Source organism: Marmota marmota, unplaced genomic scaffold (assembly GCF_001458135.2).
Source record: "Marmota marmota marmota unplaced genomic scaffold, marMar, whole genome shotgun sequence".
Classification (NCBI taxonomy): domain Eukaryota; kingdom Metazoa; phylum Chordata; class Mammalia; order Rodentia; family Sciuridae; genus Marmota; species Marmota marmota.
In genome coordinates this window covers 16,606,799-16,627,436 of record NW_026000082.1, presented here as the reverse complement: position 1 = coordinate 16,627,436, position 20,638 = coordinate 16,606,799, and the positions used below count along the sequence as shown (strand labels likewise).

General features: G+C 45.8%; 2 protein-coding genes across 2 annotated transcripts in view; both read right to left on the bottom strand.

Annotated features, from left to right (window-relative positions):
• Agbl4 (AGBL carboxypeptidase 4) overlaps positions 1-20,638 on the bottom strand; it is a 1,414,634-nt gene that overhangs the window by 174,079 nt on the left and 1,219,917 nt on the right. The gene's annotated exons all lie outside the window — the stretch shown is intronic.
• Positions 19,738-20,638, bottom strand: part of Bend5 (BEN domain containing 5) — a 46,679-nt gene continuing 45,778 nt past the window's right edge. Inside the window, 1 exon segment of the mRNA XM_015485025.2 lies at positions 19,738-20,269. Within this exon segment, the coding sequence (XP_015340511.1) occupies positions 20,112-20,269 (158 nt within the window). The 3' untranslated portion in view covers positions 19,738-20,111.

Below are 20,638 nucleotides of genomic sequence, written 5' to 3'. Positions count from 1 at the left end.
AGTGACTTCCACAAGACATACATTCCATCATGTCATTTTCCTGCTCAAAAACCTTCAGAGGCTTCCCTTGGTACCTGAATGTGTTTTGGGCCTTGCTCATGGGCTCAGCTCTGGTCCCGACTGCATGGCCTATTTCATCTCTTCCTACTCTCCCCATCATTGCTTCTCCTCTGCACCCCTTTAGGCACCCTTCTCCTAGGACACCTAAGTACCACCTGCACTAGAGCCTCTTCATTTGCTGACCATATGTCCAGAATGCAGTATTGATTTCCCAGGCGCCCACATGGATGACTTTCTCATTCCATACAGGTCTTTGCTCAAATGCCACCTTCTCAGAGAGGGGTTCCCTGATCACCTTCCTGAAATGGCATCCTTTGCCCTCTATCCTTTCTTCCCCCAAAAGAACAATCACTACCCATCATATACAAATTCTTCTCAGCTTACATTGGGGTTACAATGATAAACCCATTATAAGTTGAAAAATGTCCTAAGTCAAAAATGAATAGCCTATACCTAACCTTCTGAACATTATAACTTAGCCTAGCCTAGCTCAGACAAGCTCAGAATACTTGCATTGACCCACAATTGAACAAAACCACTTAAGACAAACCCTATACTATTAAAAAAGTATTGAATAACTCACATAATTCACTGAATACAAGTATCCAAATTATGTTAGGAACACAGTACACTATGGAGCATTGGTGGTTTATCCTCATGATCTGGAGACTGACTAGGAGCTATGTATGGCTCACTGTTGTTGCCCAGTGTGCATGTCACCAGCCTAGGGGAAATAATCAAAACTCAAAATTTTAAGTGCAAATTCCTTTTGAATTTGTATTATTTCACAAATTATAGAGTCAAAAAAATCAAAAGCTGAACCACTGTAAGCCAGTGACCGTCCGAGTATCTCTTGGTCCATTTGGCTTGTTTGGTGTTTCCCTCTGCTGGAGGACAAGCTCGGTGAGGACAGGGACTTTGACCCTTCTACTTTCTTGTAAATATCCAGCACTCAGAACAGGACAGGGACACTGTAAAACTCCACACATCTGTGTGAAGTAAATGAATGCATCCACAAATAAATGAATGAGTGAGTTAATAAATGAAGTAACTGTGTCCATGTTTCCTCACCTCAGAGTCCAGGGTTGTTATTTGGATGCAGTTTCTCTTGGTAGCCATAAGGAAAACAGCAGGGGAACTGGGAGCAAGGCAGCCACACTCCAGAGGGCCAGCCTTGGCCACTTGGAACAAGCCCTGAAACTGTAAGCCATCCGGTGCTGTTCTAAGATAGCTCTTGAGTGAAGTGCCCCAGCTAGAGGAGCAGCCGTCTTCTCCCAGCTTTCTTTCCTTCCCTGAACTTAGCACCTGGCCTGGCAAGAAGACCTAAGCAGCACTGGGCAGATGTGGGAAACCGCTGTGGAGAGCCCGACAGAGCTGGGCCACCTTGCCCAAAGATGAAGAGACAGAGTTGCCTCTAAGACTGTACCATTTGCTTGGGTCAACCCAGTGGGCATCATCGTCCAGAAAGCATTCCAATGGCTGCTGGTGGCCATTCCAGTGCTCTGGTGAAATATCCTCTTTAATTCCAAAACCACAGTTGACAAAGATTCATCTTTGAGAGACTTCTGGCATTCGGTGTGCTTGCCACAGTTAAGCCCATCATTGCAAAGACCCAAGCTCCATGGATGGGAAATGGGTGTTTCCCTGCAGCTGCCCACAGGAACTGCCAGTCTGGGGGCTGGGAGGCAGGGTCTGCAATGGAGCCCAACAGGGTGATACCCAGCTGGTGTACCAGGCTGCCCACTGGGCCCTTACATGCCTGCCAGAGTGATTTCTGTTGTTCTGCTTTGAGTTTCTTGAGGCCACTTTCTTGGTCCCTGTAAATTTTGTACTCTGTGACTCAGAGAGGGATCTCTGAAAGGAGAAAGTGGGGCAGGAGAGCAGTGGCGGGCAGTTTCTAATTCGCTCATTTAACCCTTTTTCAAGGGCTGCAGAATTGCCTTTTTTCTGATGTAGAATCTGAAGCTCAGAATGAAGTGGAGGGACTTTCCAAGGACATAATCTGTGTCCTTCCACAGCTGAAGGCAGAGTAAAGGTTGCCTTTCATGGGAAACTGCCTGGATGCCCCGACCACACCTGGCTACCATAGCTGCCCTCAGTCACCCTCTCGTCCCAGGCTGCTCTCTGTGAGTGGGTAGATCACACCCATAGGCAGGGCCAACTGAGTGTTGAGGAGGGCTAGGGAGAAAGGTTGCACGAGGTGTTGCAAGGACCCTTCAGAGGGACAGATCATAGGGGATGAGAGAAGCAGACGGGCCGTGAGAAACCACATGATTCTGAGCCAAGGCAACAACAGGGGATGACATCTCAGGCAGAAGACATAGTTGTGCAAAGGCCTGTTGATGGAGAGAGCAGTGGCAGGGATCCCCAGAAGAGGGTGGCCTGCCCTACAAAGGGCATGCTTCATCCTACTGCAGCGGACCCTCTGAAATTGTGCATGGGACAGATTGGAAGGATGGTGCCAGAAGCCTCCAAGACTCCAGAATACTCTGTCTGAGAGGTAACCTGACACTGCCTGGGACACAGAAAATAAGAATCCCTTGTGTTGGTGACATTTTCCCACTGGCCACCTCCCTCTGCCTCCTTGTCTGGGGAACAATCTGGGGATGGCTGCTCCAGGCTTTCTAGCAAACTCAGGCCTGGGGGAGGCCACAAAGCCAGGCAGAACCAGAGCAAGAAGGCTGTCTCTCAGGCTGTGTATCAGCTTTGAGGTGAGGAGAACTCTGGGAAACAGGTAGGAAGGGTGGCCACATATAGCCTGAGGATACAGGCACAGGCATGCCCAGGCTCCAGTCTCATTAACTTGCTGAGCTACCCCAGGGAAGCCCCTTCCCCTCTCTGCCCTTGAGGTCTCTATCACTAAAATGAGGGGTGTATTGTCTGTTTTCTATTGCTATAACCATATACCTGAGACTGGGTAACTTAATAGAGAGAAGAAATTTACTCCTCACAGTTCTGGAGGTTGGTAAGTCCAAGAGCATGGCACCAGCATCTGCTAGGCATTTGGTGAGGGCTGCCTGCCGTGGAGTGACACAGCAAGACAGAGCACATGTGCTGGCTCAGGGCTGTCTTCCCTTCTTTCAGAGCCACTTAAGCCATCATGGGGGCTCAACCTTATGACACCATTGGATCCCCAACACTTTCCAAACCCATCACCAACATATGAATTTGGAAATTAAGTTTTGAATACAGGAACTTTAGAGGGACACATTCAAACCATAGTAAGGAGATCTTACTTGGATACTGACTCCTCAGCAGTGACAAGTGCTATGCTATTAATGACTCTTTGGACCTCAGTCACATGCTGAAGCCTTACACCATTCAGACTGCCCAATTTCCCTACCACTTTACTTCCTCAGAGTTCCCTGAAATGCCTATTCTATGCTAGCTTTTGTGGCTACAAAGACAGATAAAAATAATACCTATTTTTGAGAGCATTAGTATATGCTGCTAAATGGGAAAAGCAAGCTATAGAAGAGGATGTCATGTTTGTGTGTACAGATTTTGTGGATGTATGTATACAATAGGTATGCTACCACCTACATGCTGAATAGAAAACCAGAAAGACACACATGAATCTAACAGTTATTTGAGAGGAGGGCACTTTTTTTTTTTTTAACTTTGAACTTTTTCCCTCCAAATATTTCTGCACTGCACCTTACTATTTTCTAATTGAAAAGCAATCACAAGAGCTCACCATTAGTGAGTTCTTACTATCTGCCAGGCATTCTTCAAAGACCTTGACACAATTAACAGAGTTAATCCTTGCATCAACCCTTATTATAAACCCATTTTGCAGGTGAAGAACCAGAGGCATTGAGAGTAAATAGCTCTCATAGGATTGCACGAATTCCAGGACAGTAGCTGGGATTCAAGTCTCTGACAATGGCAATCTGACAGAAGAACCCAGACCTTCCCCACCCGACCATACCGCCTCTGGTCAGTAAAGATGGACAATAAAGAAAAATGTCAAGCCTGCCTTGGAGGCAGGACAAACAGAGACTCCTTCATGAACATGGGGTGTGCACTTTGGTGCTATATTGGAGGGCTAAGAGGTCTGTACAGGGCTCCGAGCCGCAGAGATCTCCTGGGGAAGATTTCTTGCTGTAGTTGACAAAGCCACTGAGGATGTGCTCCCTGGGTGAAGGGGCTTCTCTGAAGGCGGAGAACATAGCATTGACAAAGGCCTGAAGACGGCAACTGTCTAGGTCTGTTCTGGAAATGCAAGAGCTGACAATAAAGATGTGGGCTGATGTGTTTGTGAGCATGAGTGGAAGGTGGGCATGAGTGACTCGCTGATGGGTGAATACATGCTGGATACAAAGGCCAGATAGACACCAGCTAAGGAAAGAGGCGGGAGTTTGTCCTGAGGCTCAGGGAGCCGTGGGCTTCTACAGGGAAGAAACTGGTCAGGTTGGATTTAAGGGTCCCTCCTGGGGACTGCACTCATTTCCCCTCCATCCCTGGCTCCCCTCTTCTCCTTCCCTCTTTCATTGTGGGAAGGGGAGCTCAGGAGCCCTTCCATTCAACACTCTCATACCTTCTGTGGGGTGCTCCCTGGAGGCCCAGCACTACGTAAATCCCAGAGTGAGTGAGCTGGGTTCTTCCTGTTCTCTTACAATAGATTTTACAACAAGATTAAACAACAACAACAACACATTAGGATGCAGGCAGCTCTTAAAGAGATGTCCAAAGTTGAGTACCCCGCTGGCCTATGAAATCCCCACATGTCTTTTAAGATCCAGCACAATCCGGGTGTGGTAGCACACACCTGTAATCCCAGTGGCTCCAAAGGCTGAGACAGAAGGATCATGAGTTCAAAGCCAGCTGCAGCAACAGTCAGGCACTCAGCAACTTAGTAAGACCCTGTCTCTAAATAAAACACAAAATAGGGTTGGGGGTGTGACTCAGTGATTGAGTGCCCTGAGTTCAATCCCTGGTAACCCACCCCCCCCCAAAAAAAAAAAATCAGCTTCTCTGGGAAACCCTTCCCTAACAACACCCTCTCACATGATCCTCCCATGTCTCCACTCCTGGCACTGAACTCCGGTTTCTGTCTGTCTGACCCCCGTGCTCAACAGCGCCTGGAGCTCCTCCAGGCTCTGACAGCAGTTGCTCCCCCTCCAGGTGCCAGGACCCATGGCTGGCCTCCAGAGTCTGTTGACCGGAGGTTGACAAGCTGAGTGGGGAGAGGGCCTCAGCAACGAGGAGAGCCCCGAAGCTCTGAGACATCGGACAGAGCTGCATGCTGGAGGTGAGACTGGCTCAGGCCCTGAGCCATGTCACAGCAACTGGCCAAGTGCTTCAAGGGCCTCTTGGGGAGAGTCTGTCCATTTCCTTGTGTGTGAGTTTGAGAGTCCCAATGTCCTTTGCTTTACCAGGGAAGCCGTGAACCTTTGGCAATAAAGGCAACTCGTCTACTCACAATCACGAAGAAAAGCACCAGATGACTGCACCAGGAAGGGTCTCATTTGACACCCCGTCCCTCCCCAACAATTAAGAGGCCAGGCAGCACAGGGGTGGCTTATCCCAGTAGACGCTGCCCACCTCACAGCCACTTACGACCTTCCCGCTTCCAGCCTGCCTGGCTCAGTCTTCTGTAGTGAAGCCAGGAGGAACTTTCTAAAACCCCAGATGGGCTGCGTGTTCCTTGCTGGATATCTTTCCATACTCCCAGGCACTGAGCGGTGGCCCCGACCTCATCTCCAGCCTCACTTTCCTCCTTCTCTCCCGGTTACCTCACTTCAGCTGCCCTCTATGCTACTTCTCCTCTTGGACGCTCTCCTGGCTCCTTGCTTGGCTCTGAGTCCTAAAAGCCCCCACCGAACTTAAGGCTCCACTTGTCACCCAGCAAGGTGTCCCTTCCCTTCCCTGAGATTCTTATGGAAGCTCCAGCTTGCATGACTGGACTCCCTCCCTCCCTAACAAACCTGTGCTCTGTATGTACCGAGGGCCAGGCACTGTGCTGGTCACACACACATCTACCGTTCCCTCCAATCTCAAAACTGCCCTTCAGGATCTGGCCATTCTAACCTGCTAGTGTCACGGATGGCTGCAGTTTGTCTCCCTGGAAAGGACCTTGAGTTTGTCACTTTCCCTCTCTCGAACTCAATCTCCTCCTTAGCAAAACGAAGTCTTCAAAGATGGTTGTGAATTAATGATGCGGAGCACTAAAATAGGCCAAGACTGTCCCCAGTGTTCCATGTACATCGACTCCTCCATCTCTGCAGCGCGGCCAGAGAGGCTGAGGGACTTTGCTGAACATCAAGCCCTGTATACGCAAAGCTGTGGGACAGTCACGTCTGGCCTGGCGGAGGCGTTCAAGACAGGAATATGCCAGGCACGTTCTAGGGACAGCGCGCAGACGAGCCTGGCTGGAGCTCAGGGCTGGTGTTTAATAAAAGATTAATGAAATTGTCAAATTGACCTTGTCAGTGTCTGCTCAATCCAATTACGTGGCTGTGGCCCCCATGAATGGGGTTAAACAGGAGTGCACAGGAGACACCAAGCCTGCGGCCCGAGGAGGAAGGCGGCCGCCCACCCAGGAAGCCCTCGAGGGAAGTCAGTCCTGCCCCGTGCCCTAGGCCCCATCCCAGATCTGCTTGCAGCTCTCAGGGTGCAGTGTACCATGACTCTGGGGAAACTGCCCCTGAGCATCCTCCCTCTGCCACAGAGGGGCACTGGGTACCCCTCCCCTAGTGCCTATGTGCCGGGGCTTTGTGCTGAGTCCAGGACTCAGGATGAGCCAGGCACAGTCCCTGTCCTTGAGGAGTCTTTCATCTGGTGGGAGAGACAGACTTAGAAACAGACAGAACTCATGGATGTGAGCAGTGCCCTGCTGATGGCAACCCAGAAAAGGTGCATCTGGACCAGCCTGGGGCTCAGCCTTCCCTGGAAAGGATGGTTCCTGCAGTGAGAAGCGAGCCAGGATCTAGCCCAGAATAGAGAGGTGGGGAGAGTAGGAGGGGGAGAGTCCTCCCCAGAGACATCCACATTCCAGCAGGAGGACTGTGGAGGAATGATCTGGACGGCAGCAGGCCTGTGGGGAGTGTGTTCATGGTGGGGAAGGTTGGAGGCAGTGGGGGGGGCATCCATACCCTCATTCATTCACTCCTTCACTAGACCTGGGCTGCATTGTGGGATGCCTCTGTCACCTGTGCTTGTCCCGTGCTCCTGAGCTCCTGGGAGGCAGGGGGGCTCCATCTGCTCTACCCCAGTGCTAGCTCTGACCCAGAGTAGCTCTGGGTGAATATTTGCTGAGTGAATAAACATTTGAGATCATTTTATTGAAATACTTCAGAGTAAATTTGGAGACAGGCATTCCTCTACTCAAGAGTAATTTAATAACCACAAATGCCTTTAACACAGTGGGGTGAAGGAAAAAAAAGGTGTGTGTTTCCTTTATTGCTGCTGTTAAAATAAATGGCATTTTTAATAAAGTGTCCCCATACAGCATGTAGAATGTGGCCACATGATGAAATAAATAAATATCTGGTGAAATTATGCATTGCAAAGCAGACTTTTCTGGTCTTTTGGTTATTAAATTTAATCACTTTTGAGCAGTGCCTCTACTCTTTTTCCTAGAGGCAGGTACGCTTTTGATTAAAATGTGGGCCCCAGAGCGCTTTCACAGGGGAAGGCTGAGCTTCATCCCCAGAGGAACCGCAGTGGAGCCACAGGATGATGGGGCCAAGACAACAGCCACAATTTGCTTCTCACTTGATGGACGTGTTTATCCCCAGACAGAGCGCACAGCAGTCATGGGGCGTATGGAAATCTTGCAATTAAGGCAAAGTCTAATTAGAGATTACATATTCAAAATACAAAGGAAGCTCCGAGTGGCAGCCTCTCTGGTCGGCTCTGAAACGTGATTATCCCTCTCCAGGTCCTGCCTTGGCTGCTGGACGACTGGATTGCAGGGAGGGAAATGCACCCCATTGCTACTCGTGGTTTCTTGGGGGCAGTTTTGCTTTCTCAGTCCGTGGAGATACCTCAGCCCTCAGGACTTGATCTGACTTTGACTCCCAAGTCTGCTCATTATTACCACACCAGCCTCGGTGCCCTCATCGTCATCATAGGAGGGGTGGCAACTGTGTACAGGGCCATAGAAGGATCAAGTAGGGCTTTAGGGTGACTCAGTTCAAGGATCGCCTTGAACAAATTAGGTCAATTACGTTCCATTCGCCCCTAGCCCCAGGCAGCCAGGAGAGAACATCCAGCTCAGGAGTGAGGCTCACCTGGGAACCAGAGGTGAGAGCTAGGAGGGAAGGGCTCTGATCACTGCATCATTCAGGATTGGCTTCCCTTCTCACTAAAAAGGAACAAAAGAGAAAGGGAAACAAAAACAAAAACAAGCTACCTTGTAAACATAACTTAAAACCCAAGGAGCCCCCACCACTGGAAATCTAGTAGAGGCTCTGTGCTGTTCACACTCTGACTGGCCAATGCTGGAAATCTCAGTGGGATCTACCTGTCCTGGTAGATCAGGTTCTCTGAAGGGTGGCCGCACTCTGCAAAGCCCACACCTGCCCTGCTAGGCCCTGAGAAGGCATCCACAGGCTGGGCTACACAGTGTTAAATCTTTTCCTCTCTAAGAGATTGGAGCCAATGAGGCTTTCTGCTTAAATGGCCTAGAACCATCTCCCGAAGCTCCTTAACTCAGAAAAGCATGCGAGTCAGCAAAATGAAAATAATTTAAAGATCCATTGGAAAAAAAAGAACCCCAGCCTCCCTCCTTCCACCAGCTATGATGGCCTCTCAGTAGTGGCTCTCATTTTTCATATCCTGGCCAGGGGCTTCCCACCAGTTTCGAGAAGGAATGTATTAGAAGCTGGAATCTGCTCCCCGTGGGAGGGAGCAGGAGGGGGCCAGGGGAGCTGAAGGACTGTTAAGAATCCACTTGAGTGAACCCTGCTCCCTTGAGTACAAAGCTGCCAGAGCCATGTCTCCTTTCAGAGGTCAGGGGAGCAGGGACAGTGGCATGTGTGTTGTAACGGAGGAAACTGAGGTTCACAGAAAAGAAATGACTATCCCAAAGTCCTGCACAGGTGGCATGCACCCTGCTGCCCAAGTGCTTGGTGCTCCCTGCCAGCAAGGGCAGCAGCTGTCAGCGAGTGCCTACTACATGCTTGCCATGTGCTTAGCAACCCCAAACAGTGACACTTCCTTGCTCCTGAAGCTGAGAAATCAGTTTCCTGTAGGGGATAAATCTCAGGACCTGGAATGTTGACTTAGTCAAGGTCGTGCAACTGAAAAGCAGAGAGGAAAGGGTCAAACCCATTGTCCCTCACTGCACAGCCCACGCAGTGACGTCAAGGAAGTGGCTCAGAAAACACCTTTTATGGAAGAGAAAACTGGGTCCCAAACCAAATCAGTTATTTGCCCAAGGTCACAGAGCTGGTAAGTGGTGGAGCCCAGTCACCCCCAGGCAAGAGAGGTCAGAGTCCTGCCAGGGAACCAGTGCCACTCCTTCCTTTCTCTCTTGACCTGGTGGTGAAATTTCAAGCTTCAACCTGGGGGAACAAGACCAGGAAGGTCTCACGGGCCTTCATGCAGGGCTTTCTTGATCCCTCAAGGTCTGATACCCTAGGCAGAAAGGACTGCTGTGGTCTCTGGTTTCCCTCAGTCACCGTTCATCAGGGTCAGGCTTCTAGGGAGAGCTCCACTTAATCCAGGCGACTGGGACTCAAAGCTGAACACGGTGTCCCCACCTTATAGGGCTTACAGTCCAGTAAGAATCATGCACAGATAATGAAAATACTACCTGATGGGAGTCTAACCGAGGTCATAAGAGGAGGGTAGAAAGCATGGGGAGGGTTTCTCAGCCCAGGCTGGGAGAGAGCACTGAAGAGCTCATGGAGGAAGAAGGAGTCAGAGCAGAGGGTGTATATACAAAATCAGAGCAGTACATACAATATCCAAGCTTCTCCTGAAGCTTCAGATGAAAGAAATAGCTTATGTCAATGTCCAGGTTTGAGACAGCATTAAACATGATTGTTAGGCTTGGATTCTAGTCCTGGCCCCTCCGGGTCATGACTGTGTCATCTTGGGCAAGCTACTTAAAATGGTTTCCTCATCTATGAAATGTATCTGGTTCAAAGGGTTGTATGAGAATTAAGTGACAGAGTAAAGAGTGCCTAGCACATAGTAAGTGCTCAACAAATTTTAGGAATTAAAACTATTATCCACATCTGTATCTCCTGCATATGGAACATAGCAGGGGCTCAGCAAACATGGACAGAGATGAATTAACATAGTCCTGCCCCTCAGTTTGCTGATGGCTTGGGTGGAGAGACAACTAAATAGACATTTCAGAGAAAGGCTTCAGTGTTAACAGTCAGGGAAGGCTGGGGTTGGGAGAGAGGGATGGGGGAGATTTGGAAAGCTATGGAAGAGGGAGTTCATTTTAGGAAGAGGTAGACATTGGCTTTTAGGGAAATATTTGAGCTGAGTCTTCACATCTAGTGAGGATAGGATTTTCCCACAGTTTCTGACCCAGAAGAGGGACAAGAAAGAGGTGAGGACCTAGACTGGGCAGGCCCAAACCATTTCAACTGAGTTTTCCTGGAGGGAGTGGGTGTCTGTGATGGTGGGCTGAGGGTGTGAATAGACCCCTACAGCCTCTGTGCTCATAGCTCTTCAGACCAGAAAGTCTCCAGAAAGGCTCCAACATGGGAGTCATAGTGCTCTCTTTTATTATTTATTTATTCAGTAATTTTTTAGTGAGTATATACAATATCCACGGGCTGGGAATACAGCAGGGAACGAGACAGAAATCAAGAGGCTAAAATGGGTGGTGAATGTAATTATGATACAATTTGTGAATTATTTAGATAATTCAGATAGGAAGAGCACACAGAGAAAACCAACAACTAAATATAGGTCCTAAAAATTCTGGTACTTCTTGTTTGAGAGGGTGGAGGGGTTGATACAGAGGGAGAAGGTAGAGAGGTCTGGAACCCTCCTTCTTCTCTGTCATATGCTGTACACCTGAAAGTGGAACAGGATGTGGCTGAAATAGGGTCACTTTACCCTATTGATTCCAGGGATTTTTAATTTACTTGAAACTGTCTCTCTTCCATGATTGCATCTAATCTATTGCCATTCCTGGAAGACAGGCAGAGCCAGGATAGTCAAATCATTTTACCCATAGGAAAGTGCGTCTCCAAGTGGTGGTCACATAGCATTTAGTGGCAGAGCAGGCTTTGAGGCTCAAGCATCCTGGCCTACTTTCTGCCCTTCTACCCACAGCTGCTTCTGGTCATGGTCCATAAATTTGAAATCACCGAGATGTAATTATGTGGCATTCGTCATGATTACAAAATGGAGAAATACCACTCTTCAAAACAGTGATTTTCAAAGTGTGGTCCCTGGACCAGCAGAAGCAGTATTACCTGGAAACTTGTCAGAAATGTAAACTTAAGGAACTTTACACTAGACCTACTGACATGGAGATTCTGGGATTCGACTTGCAATTCATGTTTTGATAAACCCTGTAGATGATTCTGATGCAGAACCACTGGCATCAAGAAGAGAGCTCTGGATTTTGCCTCAGGGGACTTGAATCTAAGCTTCACCTGATTACTCTGTGACACAGGAATCTCACATTACCCCTTCTTTTGCCTCAGCCTTCTTGTTTCCAAAATAAAGACACATAATAATATTTCTATAAGGAATCCCATCAGATAATCTATGTGAAAGTCTTTTTGTATTTTTAGCCAGCATGATAATAATAAAGCCACTCATTCATTCATTCATTCATTCATTCAACATGCATCTACTGGGCAACTGGTCCGTAGACCCAGGCAGCCCATGCAGGGAGCATCTCTTTTGCTGTCTTGTCAGAAGCCTCTGGGTTAAGATACAGGTCAGCAGTTAGTTCAGTTGGAAGAGACAGAGTGAGCACCAACACTCTACAGTGTAATGAGCCTTTATTAGGTAAGACTGGTTCTTTAAAATTGTACATGAAAAATGTTGGGGTTGCACCTATAGGGATGAGGCCAGGCACATCCTGCTTGGTACCTGAGCTACTTCACCCCTATAGGACCTGGCCAGATGCCTGCCTGATCACACACACTTTTCGCAAGTGTGAAAATTTCACTGAATCCTCAAAGTCTCAGATAAGCTATTATTGGCATCATAGACAGAGGAAGAAACTCAGGAAGAGAGAGCAAGGTCACTTGCCCAAGACCACAGAGCGAGGGTTTACTCCCCAGAGAGCATCGTGTCTGATGAGAGGAGGGGCCCAAGAAAGGAAGGAAGTCTAGCACGGAGTTGGAATGGGGCATGCATAGCTGAGCACCTCCGCAGAGCTGGTCTTGTGCCAGGAGCTTTTGACTTTGCCTCTTTATTTTGTCCTCCATACAATACTGCAGGGTGAGAATTATGTACTATACTTTTTTGATCAGGAAATGGCTCAGGGAAAAAGTCCTAAATAGAGATGTAGCCATAATTCAAACCTAGGACGGCCTGACTCAGCCCCCAGTCTATCCATAGCCATGACTCAGTAGACTTTTCCCCAGAGGACCCCTAGAGGCCTCCGCAGGGACTGGGGAAGTAGATTGAGGAGCAGCCACACGCCCCCTTGCAAGTGCTGCATGTTTTTGAAGTCTCCTGTTTCATTTTCTTCGTGAAAATGCTTCTTCTATGCTCTAATCTATGCTTGCTTGTTGTTACATAAAGTTTTCAAGTATCAGTTAAAATTAGCTCTTCCTTCCTTCTCCCCTTCACTTTCTCCCTTTCCCCCATCTTGGAGTAAACCTAGGTAGATGGAAGGAGTTAATGTCCCACACTTTGTGCATACTGCCAGCTCCTGTGGCAGGATTGGGAGCAAGGGCTCCTGCCCCCTGGTACTCCCTCATCTCCTGGTCTTTATTCACATCTCAGCTTCTCTATGCAACTAGTCCCCCCCCACACACTCCATCTGCCTCACCCTGCTCCACATTTCCCCCCTTTCATGGCATTTATCACCTCTGAGTTCTTATTTATTATGTTTTAATTATTGTTCTCCCCTCCCCCCGTCCCAACTAGATTTTAAGCTCCATGAGGGAGGATCTTTGTTTTTCTTCAAAATGTCTCATGCATTTAGGCCAGTGACTGACACCTGGTAGACATTCAGTGGCTTGAATGACTGGATGAAGGTTATAATGACTCCTAGGGGAATTCTGGTTGCAGATGGCATGAGGCTGGGACCCTCACTCTCCCCAATCCACTAATCAAACAGAAACCATGAACTTCCTAAATCCTCAGGTACTAGGTCAGATGGGGCCACATGAGTGCATTCTGGTCTGGTGGAAAGAGTTGAGGGTTTGGCACTAGGCTGGAAGTGTGGCATCCTGGTCTGGTGAGACCAGCTGTGCCTGGCAGAATGGTGGGCACAGGGTAGACATTCAGCATGTTTAAGATGGATGGATGGAAGATGGGACAGGAAGACAAATGATATCACAGTTATTTGTATCCTTCAGGCATCAACTCAAATGTCACCTCTCAGGCAACTACCTTGACCACGACCAGGTAGAGGTATCCTCTCTAGTAGAAAAATTCAGCGGAAAGAATGCCAATTAGTAAACAGGAGTCTGTAGTGGAGGTCCACATGACTCCTGACCTCACTAAAACCTTATTATGGCTAACTTGGTAAAGATATTATAAACTATAAAACTTGGAGGAGAGTGGTATGATAGAATAAGATTTCAAAAGCCTCCCTCTAATTCCCAAATATATGCATAGACAAATCACATAGGAAAAAGTCAGGAAAGTACATCTCATTAGCTCATTAGCCAAAATTTTAAAATTCCAAATATTGGTGAAGAGGTGGGGAAATGGCACATGCCTTGGACAATGCCTGAGACATGGCTTACCTTTTGGAAAGTAATATAACAACACACAGAAAGGACTAGGAAATGTTCTTGCCCTTTAACCCCATTAGCTTGCTCCTGGGGATTTACTCTAAAAAACAATTCAACATAAGTAGAACAGTCATGAACGATCATGCAGGCAGCATTTCTCTAATAGCAAGAACATAGAGACAACAAAGCATAATCCTAATGTTATCTATAATTAAAAAGAAACAATAAAAAAATTAAAAATAAAACAAGAAGTTAATCTTGGCCCAGTTCCAGGAAGGATATTAAAATGATAGCTGTGCAAATCAGGCAGCAGAGGGGGAAGTGTCTGCTCACCGTGTTGGATGAGCAGGGACACGAGGCTGTGTGGGGGCATGGCTGACACCAGCCACAGTGAACAAAGCCATCACCCTGAACAGATGGGGACTCTTTGGAGTGAACGTGCACTTGGGCCTGGCTCTGGGGATTATGACTGGTTTGCTTTTTAGACTTTGGCGTTACTTAAATATTCTTTTGAAATTTTAGTAAAAATGGAAAAGATCTCAGCCAGCTGGAATGTTGGGCTGCAACCAACGAGATGAAATGTAACAGGGATGAATGCAAGTCCTGTGTTTCATCTAAGAAATGTATTTGAAAAATTCACGTAATTGGGGGGAGGGGTGGGATTAAAGAACATCAGGATGAAAAGGAGGAAAGAAAAGGGAACAAATAGACCCCCAGACTTACTGAAGGCTGGGGCTGCAGGTCTGGCACAGTGGCTGCCCAGTATGATCACCTTAAAGACTGTATAATGGATAAGGTGACTGATAGGTGACAGGCTGAAGACTTTAAGGGACTTGCCCAATTTCTTGTAAGATAAAGAGTGAAGTCAGGATTTGAATTCAGTGAGTTTTTCTGGCTCCAAAATCCATGTTCTTTCTGTCACAATGCAGTAAACTAAAGGAACAAGTACTGGGTTGGCCAAAAAGAGGCAGGAGGGGAGGGTTGGTTGACATTTCCCCCACCACACATTCTCAACCTTACCTTATTGAACCTTATTGTTTCCATATGAGACATTTCCATTGCTACAGATTCTAAGTCAAAGTCCAGGATTAAGAGGTGAAATCCTGCTGAACAGACTCTCCTTGGAGTCGTGTCCAGTGCTGGGCCACATCTTTGGAGGCTCATCCATAAGAGCAGCCAGATTGTTCAGAGTTCTCATGCATGGGGAGCTAAGATGCGGGTGCCTCGGTGCTTTACACACAGCATCTACACAACCTGACACAATCCTAGGAGGCAGACATTACTATTTATTTGCATTGCCAAAAGGAGAAAATGAAAATTAAGACAAGTAACGAACTTGTTCAAGGTCACAGACTAGTAAGTAGCAAAATCAAAATTTGAACATAGAGTTATCTAATTTCAGGGTCCCACTCTTTGCCATGTAGCCTTCCTCATGTGAGACATGGTAGAATAAAATTGAGCTATTTAGAGAAGAGCGATGATAGCCCCTTCCTCTCCACAAAGGGCCACGAGTAGAAAAAATCTGCCTGATTTTAGAGAGAAAATTTGAATTAATTTGGCCATTTTAGGGAAGTAGGCTTTTATGTCAACAGAAGAACACTTTAGTGATAGCAATAACTAGATGAACTATTGGGTAGAAGGATGATTATCACATCTGGGGGTGGTTTGAGCATGGGCTGGAAGGACAGTGTTACTGTGAGGAAGGTATCTGGGTGGAGAACCTGAGGTTTCATGAGCTTATGGAGCTGCCTGGTCTGTCTCTTCAAAAGAAGTGATGAAAATATCTGTCGCTGTGTCTATTCATAGACATAAAAGCACAAATCTTATGCCTAAGGTAAACAGACTGGTCCATGAGAAAGCTAAACACAGAATGAAATGGATTCTGCTGGAAATGCTTGCTGGTTTTTAATAAGTTTTTTTTTTTTTTCTATAAAGAAGGAACCAAACACTGGAGAGATGTGTAGTCTTGATAAAAATCAAAAGAAATATAAGGAGGTACTTTTTTTTTTTTTTACGAATTAAATTGGAAAAATAGTTTAAGAAGTGGTTACACCCATCAAATGTATAAAGAATAAAAAAAAAATCATTCCTTTTGATTGAGGCAAAACCACCCTAAGAAAACAGGAAAAATCTGTACAATACAAACATCTCCATCTGAGTTTTAAACAATATAAAAATCCAAGGAGAGGCAAATAGGCCAGTTAGGCAACAGGGGTGGGGACAGAGGTGGTGAGGGGAGCCAGAAGCCCAAGAGAACTTGGTAGACATGCACAGGGAAGCCCCCAGGTCTCAAGAACTGTGGAATAAGCACAAGACCTCTAGAGAGCCAAAGGTGGGTTTGAAAGCCAAGGTCACTGCCAGTAGGTGGGAGACAGGATGGGCGCCCACTCAAGGAAGGAATGAGCAGGTGTAGGGAGAGAAGAAGAATCCTAGCCTTAACACTGATGGCAATGTATTCCTTCTCACTGAGGCACTGTAGTTATAATCTCAGATCTCCTAACAGCCCCTCGGTCAGACATTATTTCTCCACTTTGCAGATAAAGTCCTATGTTAAGAAAGACGAAGTAACTTGCCTCAAGTGAGTAGCAGGGGCTATAGCTGGGAAGGGAACTCAAATGCATTTTTCCCCAGCTCAGCTCACTTGCACTGTGCTTCATGAGTGTGTGGCGGGGCCCTCTGGGGACTGGTAGATCTGTGTATTGGCCCCACTTTAAATGCTTGGGCAGCTGACCAGATGGTTTACTCAGTCGCACGCAACTTCCTGCCTATCCACTTTGTGGATGTTAGTTAGAATTGACGATGCTGAAGGTCACAGAACAACATGGGGACATGTTAAATGCGCAAGGAAGAGTACAAATCTAATAATATGAAGGATCACGGACATGTAAAACACATATTTATACCCTTGAAAAGAGACTAGAGGAGACAGATACATCACAACACTTTTAGCCGTGCAATTTAGAGGGTTTTTCTTATTTTTCCAAAGATTTCTATAAAGTGGTTCTTATTTATTTACAATTACAAAAAGGTCATCACTTAGAAATGCATACAAAAACCCACCAGGAACATAATGGTCACCAACACACAAAATAAAATCAAGCCTCATCTTTTTGTTCCAACTGGTGACAGAGAACTTGTTGTCAGGGCTTTTGAAGGTGGCACCTGGCCCTTGTCAAATCAGGTTCTGCCAGTTCAGTATCGACCACCCTGTCCTGCACAACTCACTGGCCTGTTGCGGGAACCAAAAAAATCCAAGTGTGAGAGTGAGGGGAAAAAAATCAGTGGAGTCTAGGCAGAAAGTCACCATCCCTCCTACTAAAATTTGGTGAGCATGAAGAATGATTCCAAGCAAGATTTTAGGGAAGGTCCACAGTTATTAAAGAAGAAATTTATTTTCAATTCAAATATCCTCAGGTACTTTCAAAGGACCATAAGAGTTTTTGTTCATTTTGCTTTTTGTTTTTGGTTATTGTTTACTTAGAAAATCCTCTTATTCCTTCACTGATGCAGATCTAATGAGTTCTCAACTAGCATTTTAAAAAAGTGGTGCTTGTGTTAAAATATGTGTTCCCAGTCTTATCCCAGATCTATTGAATCTGGCTCTCCAGGCCCAAGCCCAGTAATTTTAAGCACCTCATCAAATTCTTAAGATTGGGCTGGGCTGGTAAAAACTGCTACACAAAACTGTTTTGAGTTTCATGTGTTTGAAGGTAATAAATGCTATAAATGATACTATTATTGCCAATCCCTCCAAATGGCCTGAATAAATGAGACCTATTATCATTATTGATTACCATTGACTACTTAGGTCACACTAAACACACTCTAAGATTACATGGCTAGTCTCTCAGCCAGACCCTAACTTTCCCCTCAGTTTTCAGAGATGATGTAAAAGGATAGGTTTTCCACAGACCTGGATTTGGATCCAGCTCAATCACTGAGAGCTCCAGGACCTTAGGTGAGATATCATTTTACTTTTCCTGAGTTCATTTCTTCATCTGCATGAGTTTAAGAATGAAGCTCTTGTCTTCATATCACAATGATAGGCAGCAGGCACAGGACAGGTGTGCAAAACCATCTCAGTCTAGCAAGTGACTGAAATCTCCTGATTCCCATCAGAATTGCCTCATAAGCAGGTTTTCTTGTTGCACCCACTTCTGATTTTATGCTACCTTATATGCTAAGAATAACTGACACCTGTATGTCTTTGTAATTCACAGAGTTCTCTTCCCTGATACTATCTGCACTAGTCTTCACAAGCTCAAGTTAAGGATTATGATCAAAGGTCAAGTGAACTGCCTCAAAATGGTCAAGTAAGGGCTTGCACTCAGATCCCACAGTCTTTCACGGGTCTGATCTTTCCTAACAGATGCATTACACAAAACACTTTCACACTCATGGCATTTGTATTGTGGATTTTTCCATGACTTTTCCCCCCAACTAACCTAAACACACTTAGAAAGCAGGTTCTATATCATATTAGTCTTCAAAGAGAAAGCAGAGAGCCTCTGGGTGTTTCTATTTTCATCATGCTTAGGGAGAAAAGGGGCTGAGTTCAACAATGATGCATAGCTTTTTCCAGTTGCTCATGCCTTCTATGCTATTCATGCCCAAGCTGTGCCATGCCATAGATTGAATATATATTCACAAGAATTTACGGAACACCTCCCTACTAAGTGTCAAGACGTTTACTTACCTCATGAAGTGAATTACCCTATGTTATGCACTGGTTCACAACCTATTGTTATTATCCTTCCTGTTATTGATATAGCCCACAGGGTAGGCATTGTTATCCTCATTATACTGATAAAGATGCTGAGAAATTAATTGGCCCAATCTACATTGATAGTTTGAAGAAAGTTAGGAAAATATCATTAGAGGAAATTCTCTTCTCTACGTCCTAATAGTGAGCATATAGTAGTTCATATTGCAAAGATTTATTTAATTATTGAAATAAAGGGTTTTAAAGTGGCAGCTACTTCCCCTACTTCCCCCAGTGACCTGAGCTTTTGCTTACAGACCACCAATTAAGAGATGAGCCATTAGAAAAATTAGAGGCCAAAGTTTTCCAACCAATGACTAAAAACCAACAATCAGCCATGAGGAAGACAACTGTCAATATTTATTAAGCACTGTATATATGTTATCTCTAATCCTTGCAGTGACTCTGAAAGGTAGGAATGAGCTTCTTTTTATGGAATAGAAAACAGAAACACAAGAGAGGTTCGGTTAAGTCCAAAGCAAGCAGGGTGAGACGAGGTTTGGAAACTAGAAGCGTCTGTCCAAAGCTCTTGCCCTTTCCAAAATACCATGCTTATTTCAGAAGGCATTACAGAAAGGAAAGTGCAAATCAACAGGAAGAACGAGTGTGGTTTGCCAAAAGGTGTGCCAGACACCTTAGAGACTCAGTGACTGAATAAAGAATGAGGTAAAAATTATGTAACTTGAAAGATCATTTGAGATGGAAGATAGGATGAACAAACTGGTATCAGGTGACATTGCCCCTACTTCCTGAAGCAACCCTGCACCACATCTAACACTGTCACCCCTTATACCCCATCTTTGCCAAGATTGGTGTAAATTATCAGGGACGCCCATCAGCTTGAGAGAAGTGATTGGTCCAAGGTCAGGCTTTTGAAATCAGAGAAAGTAATCTGTTTTGGAGACAGCCCTTCAGAGACACCGACAGTAACCACATCCCTTATGAGTTTTCTCTCCTTCACACTGAAGGTTTCCCCTCTGAAAGAAAGAATATTCCAGGCCATATGACACACAAGTCACCTAACTATACACTCAATATTCTAAAAAAATGAGGATAATGATAGTCTACACCAAGAATTAATGAAGTTTTATTATAGAACAAAATAGAGGAACAGAGACAGAAGTCCTTGGGTGGTAAAAATATCAGTTCAAATCCCAGTCAAGGGATAGGCAGCTCAGAGATGCTCTCCTGCGCTCTGGACACAGTGCTTTCCCATCCCCACGACCACACTGTCGGCGCCCGGGCTGCTGCCCAAGTCTCAGCAAATCCCTCTGCCTTCTTTGGAGTAGGAAGTCCAAGTGAAGAACAAACCGCTGACCCCAGAACCCTATGGGCTCCCTGCCTGCATACCAGCATGCGCTCTGGAGTCTGACTCAGACGGCACTATGTCCGCAAAGCACACGCTGCGCAAGAAAAACGCGAAGGCTTTATGAAAAATCCAAAGTTTATTGCAAATTGTATTTTGCTTCCCTTCGTTCTTCATTTTTACAAGATTTATTGATATCCATGATTTTTTCACAGATGTACTTGTTGACTTTGGAGAGTCTCTGTGCAATTTCAGTTTCATCCACAGTTTCTTGTGCTATTCTGTCATACAAACACTCTAGACAGAGAGAAGAAACAAGAAGGCCAAGGATTAATGGTGAATTCAAGAACAAATCTTTTTTTTTTTTTGGGTGGGGGGTGCCTCCTGACATACTTCCCAAATACAAACTCTTGCAAATTTGTAGCATAAAATGTACTTAGAAAAGAGGGGAATAGATGGTAAACCTATACTTTTAAAATAATGGTAAAATACCTATGTGCCACCATCTAGCTTAACAGAATATTATTGGTCCTTTTGAAACCTCTGGATGTCCCTCCCAACCCTCTCCTCTCCTTTCCCTCATAGAGGTAAACATACTCCTGAATTTCTGCTTTTCTTTTCTTTTGGTGTTAACATATTGGTATGTATTCTTAAATAACATATTAT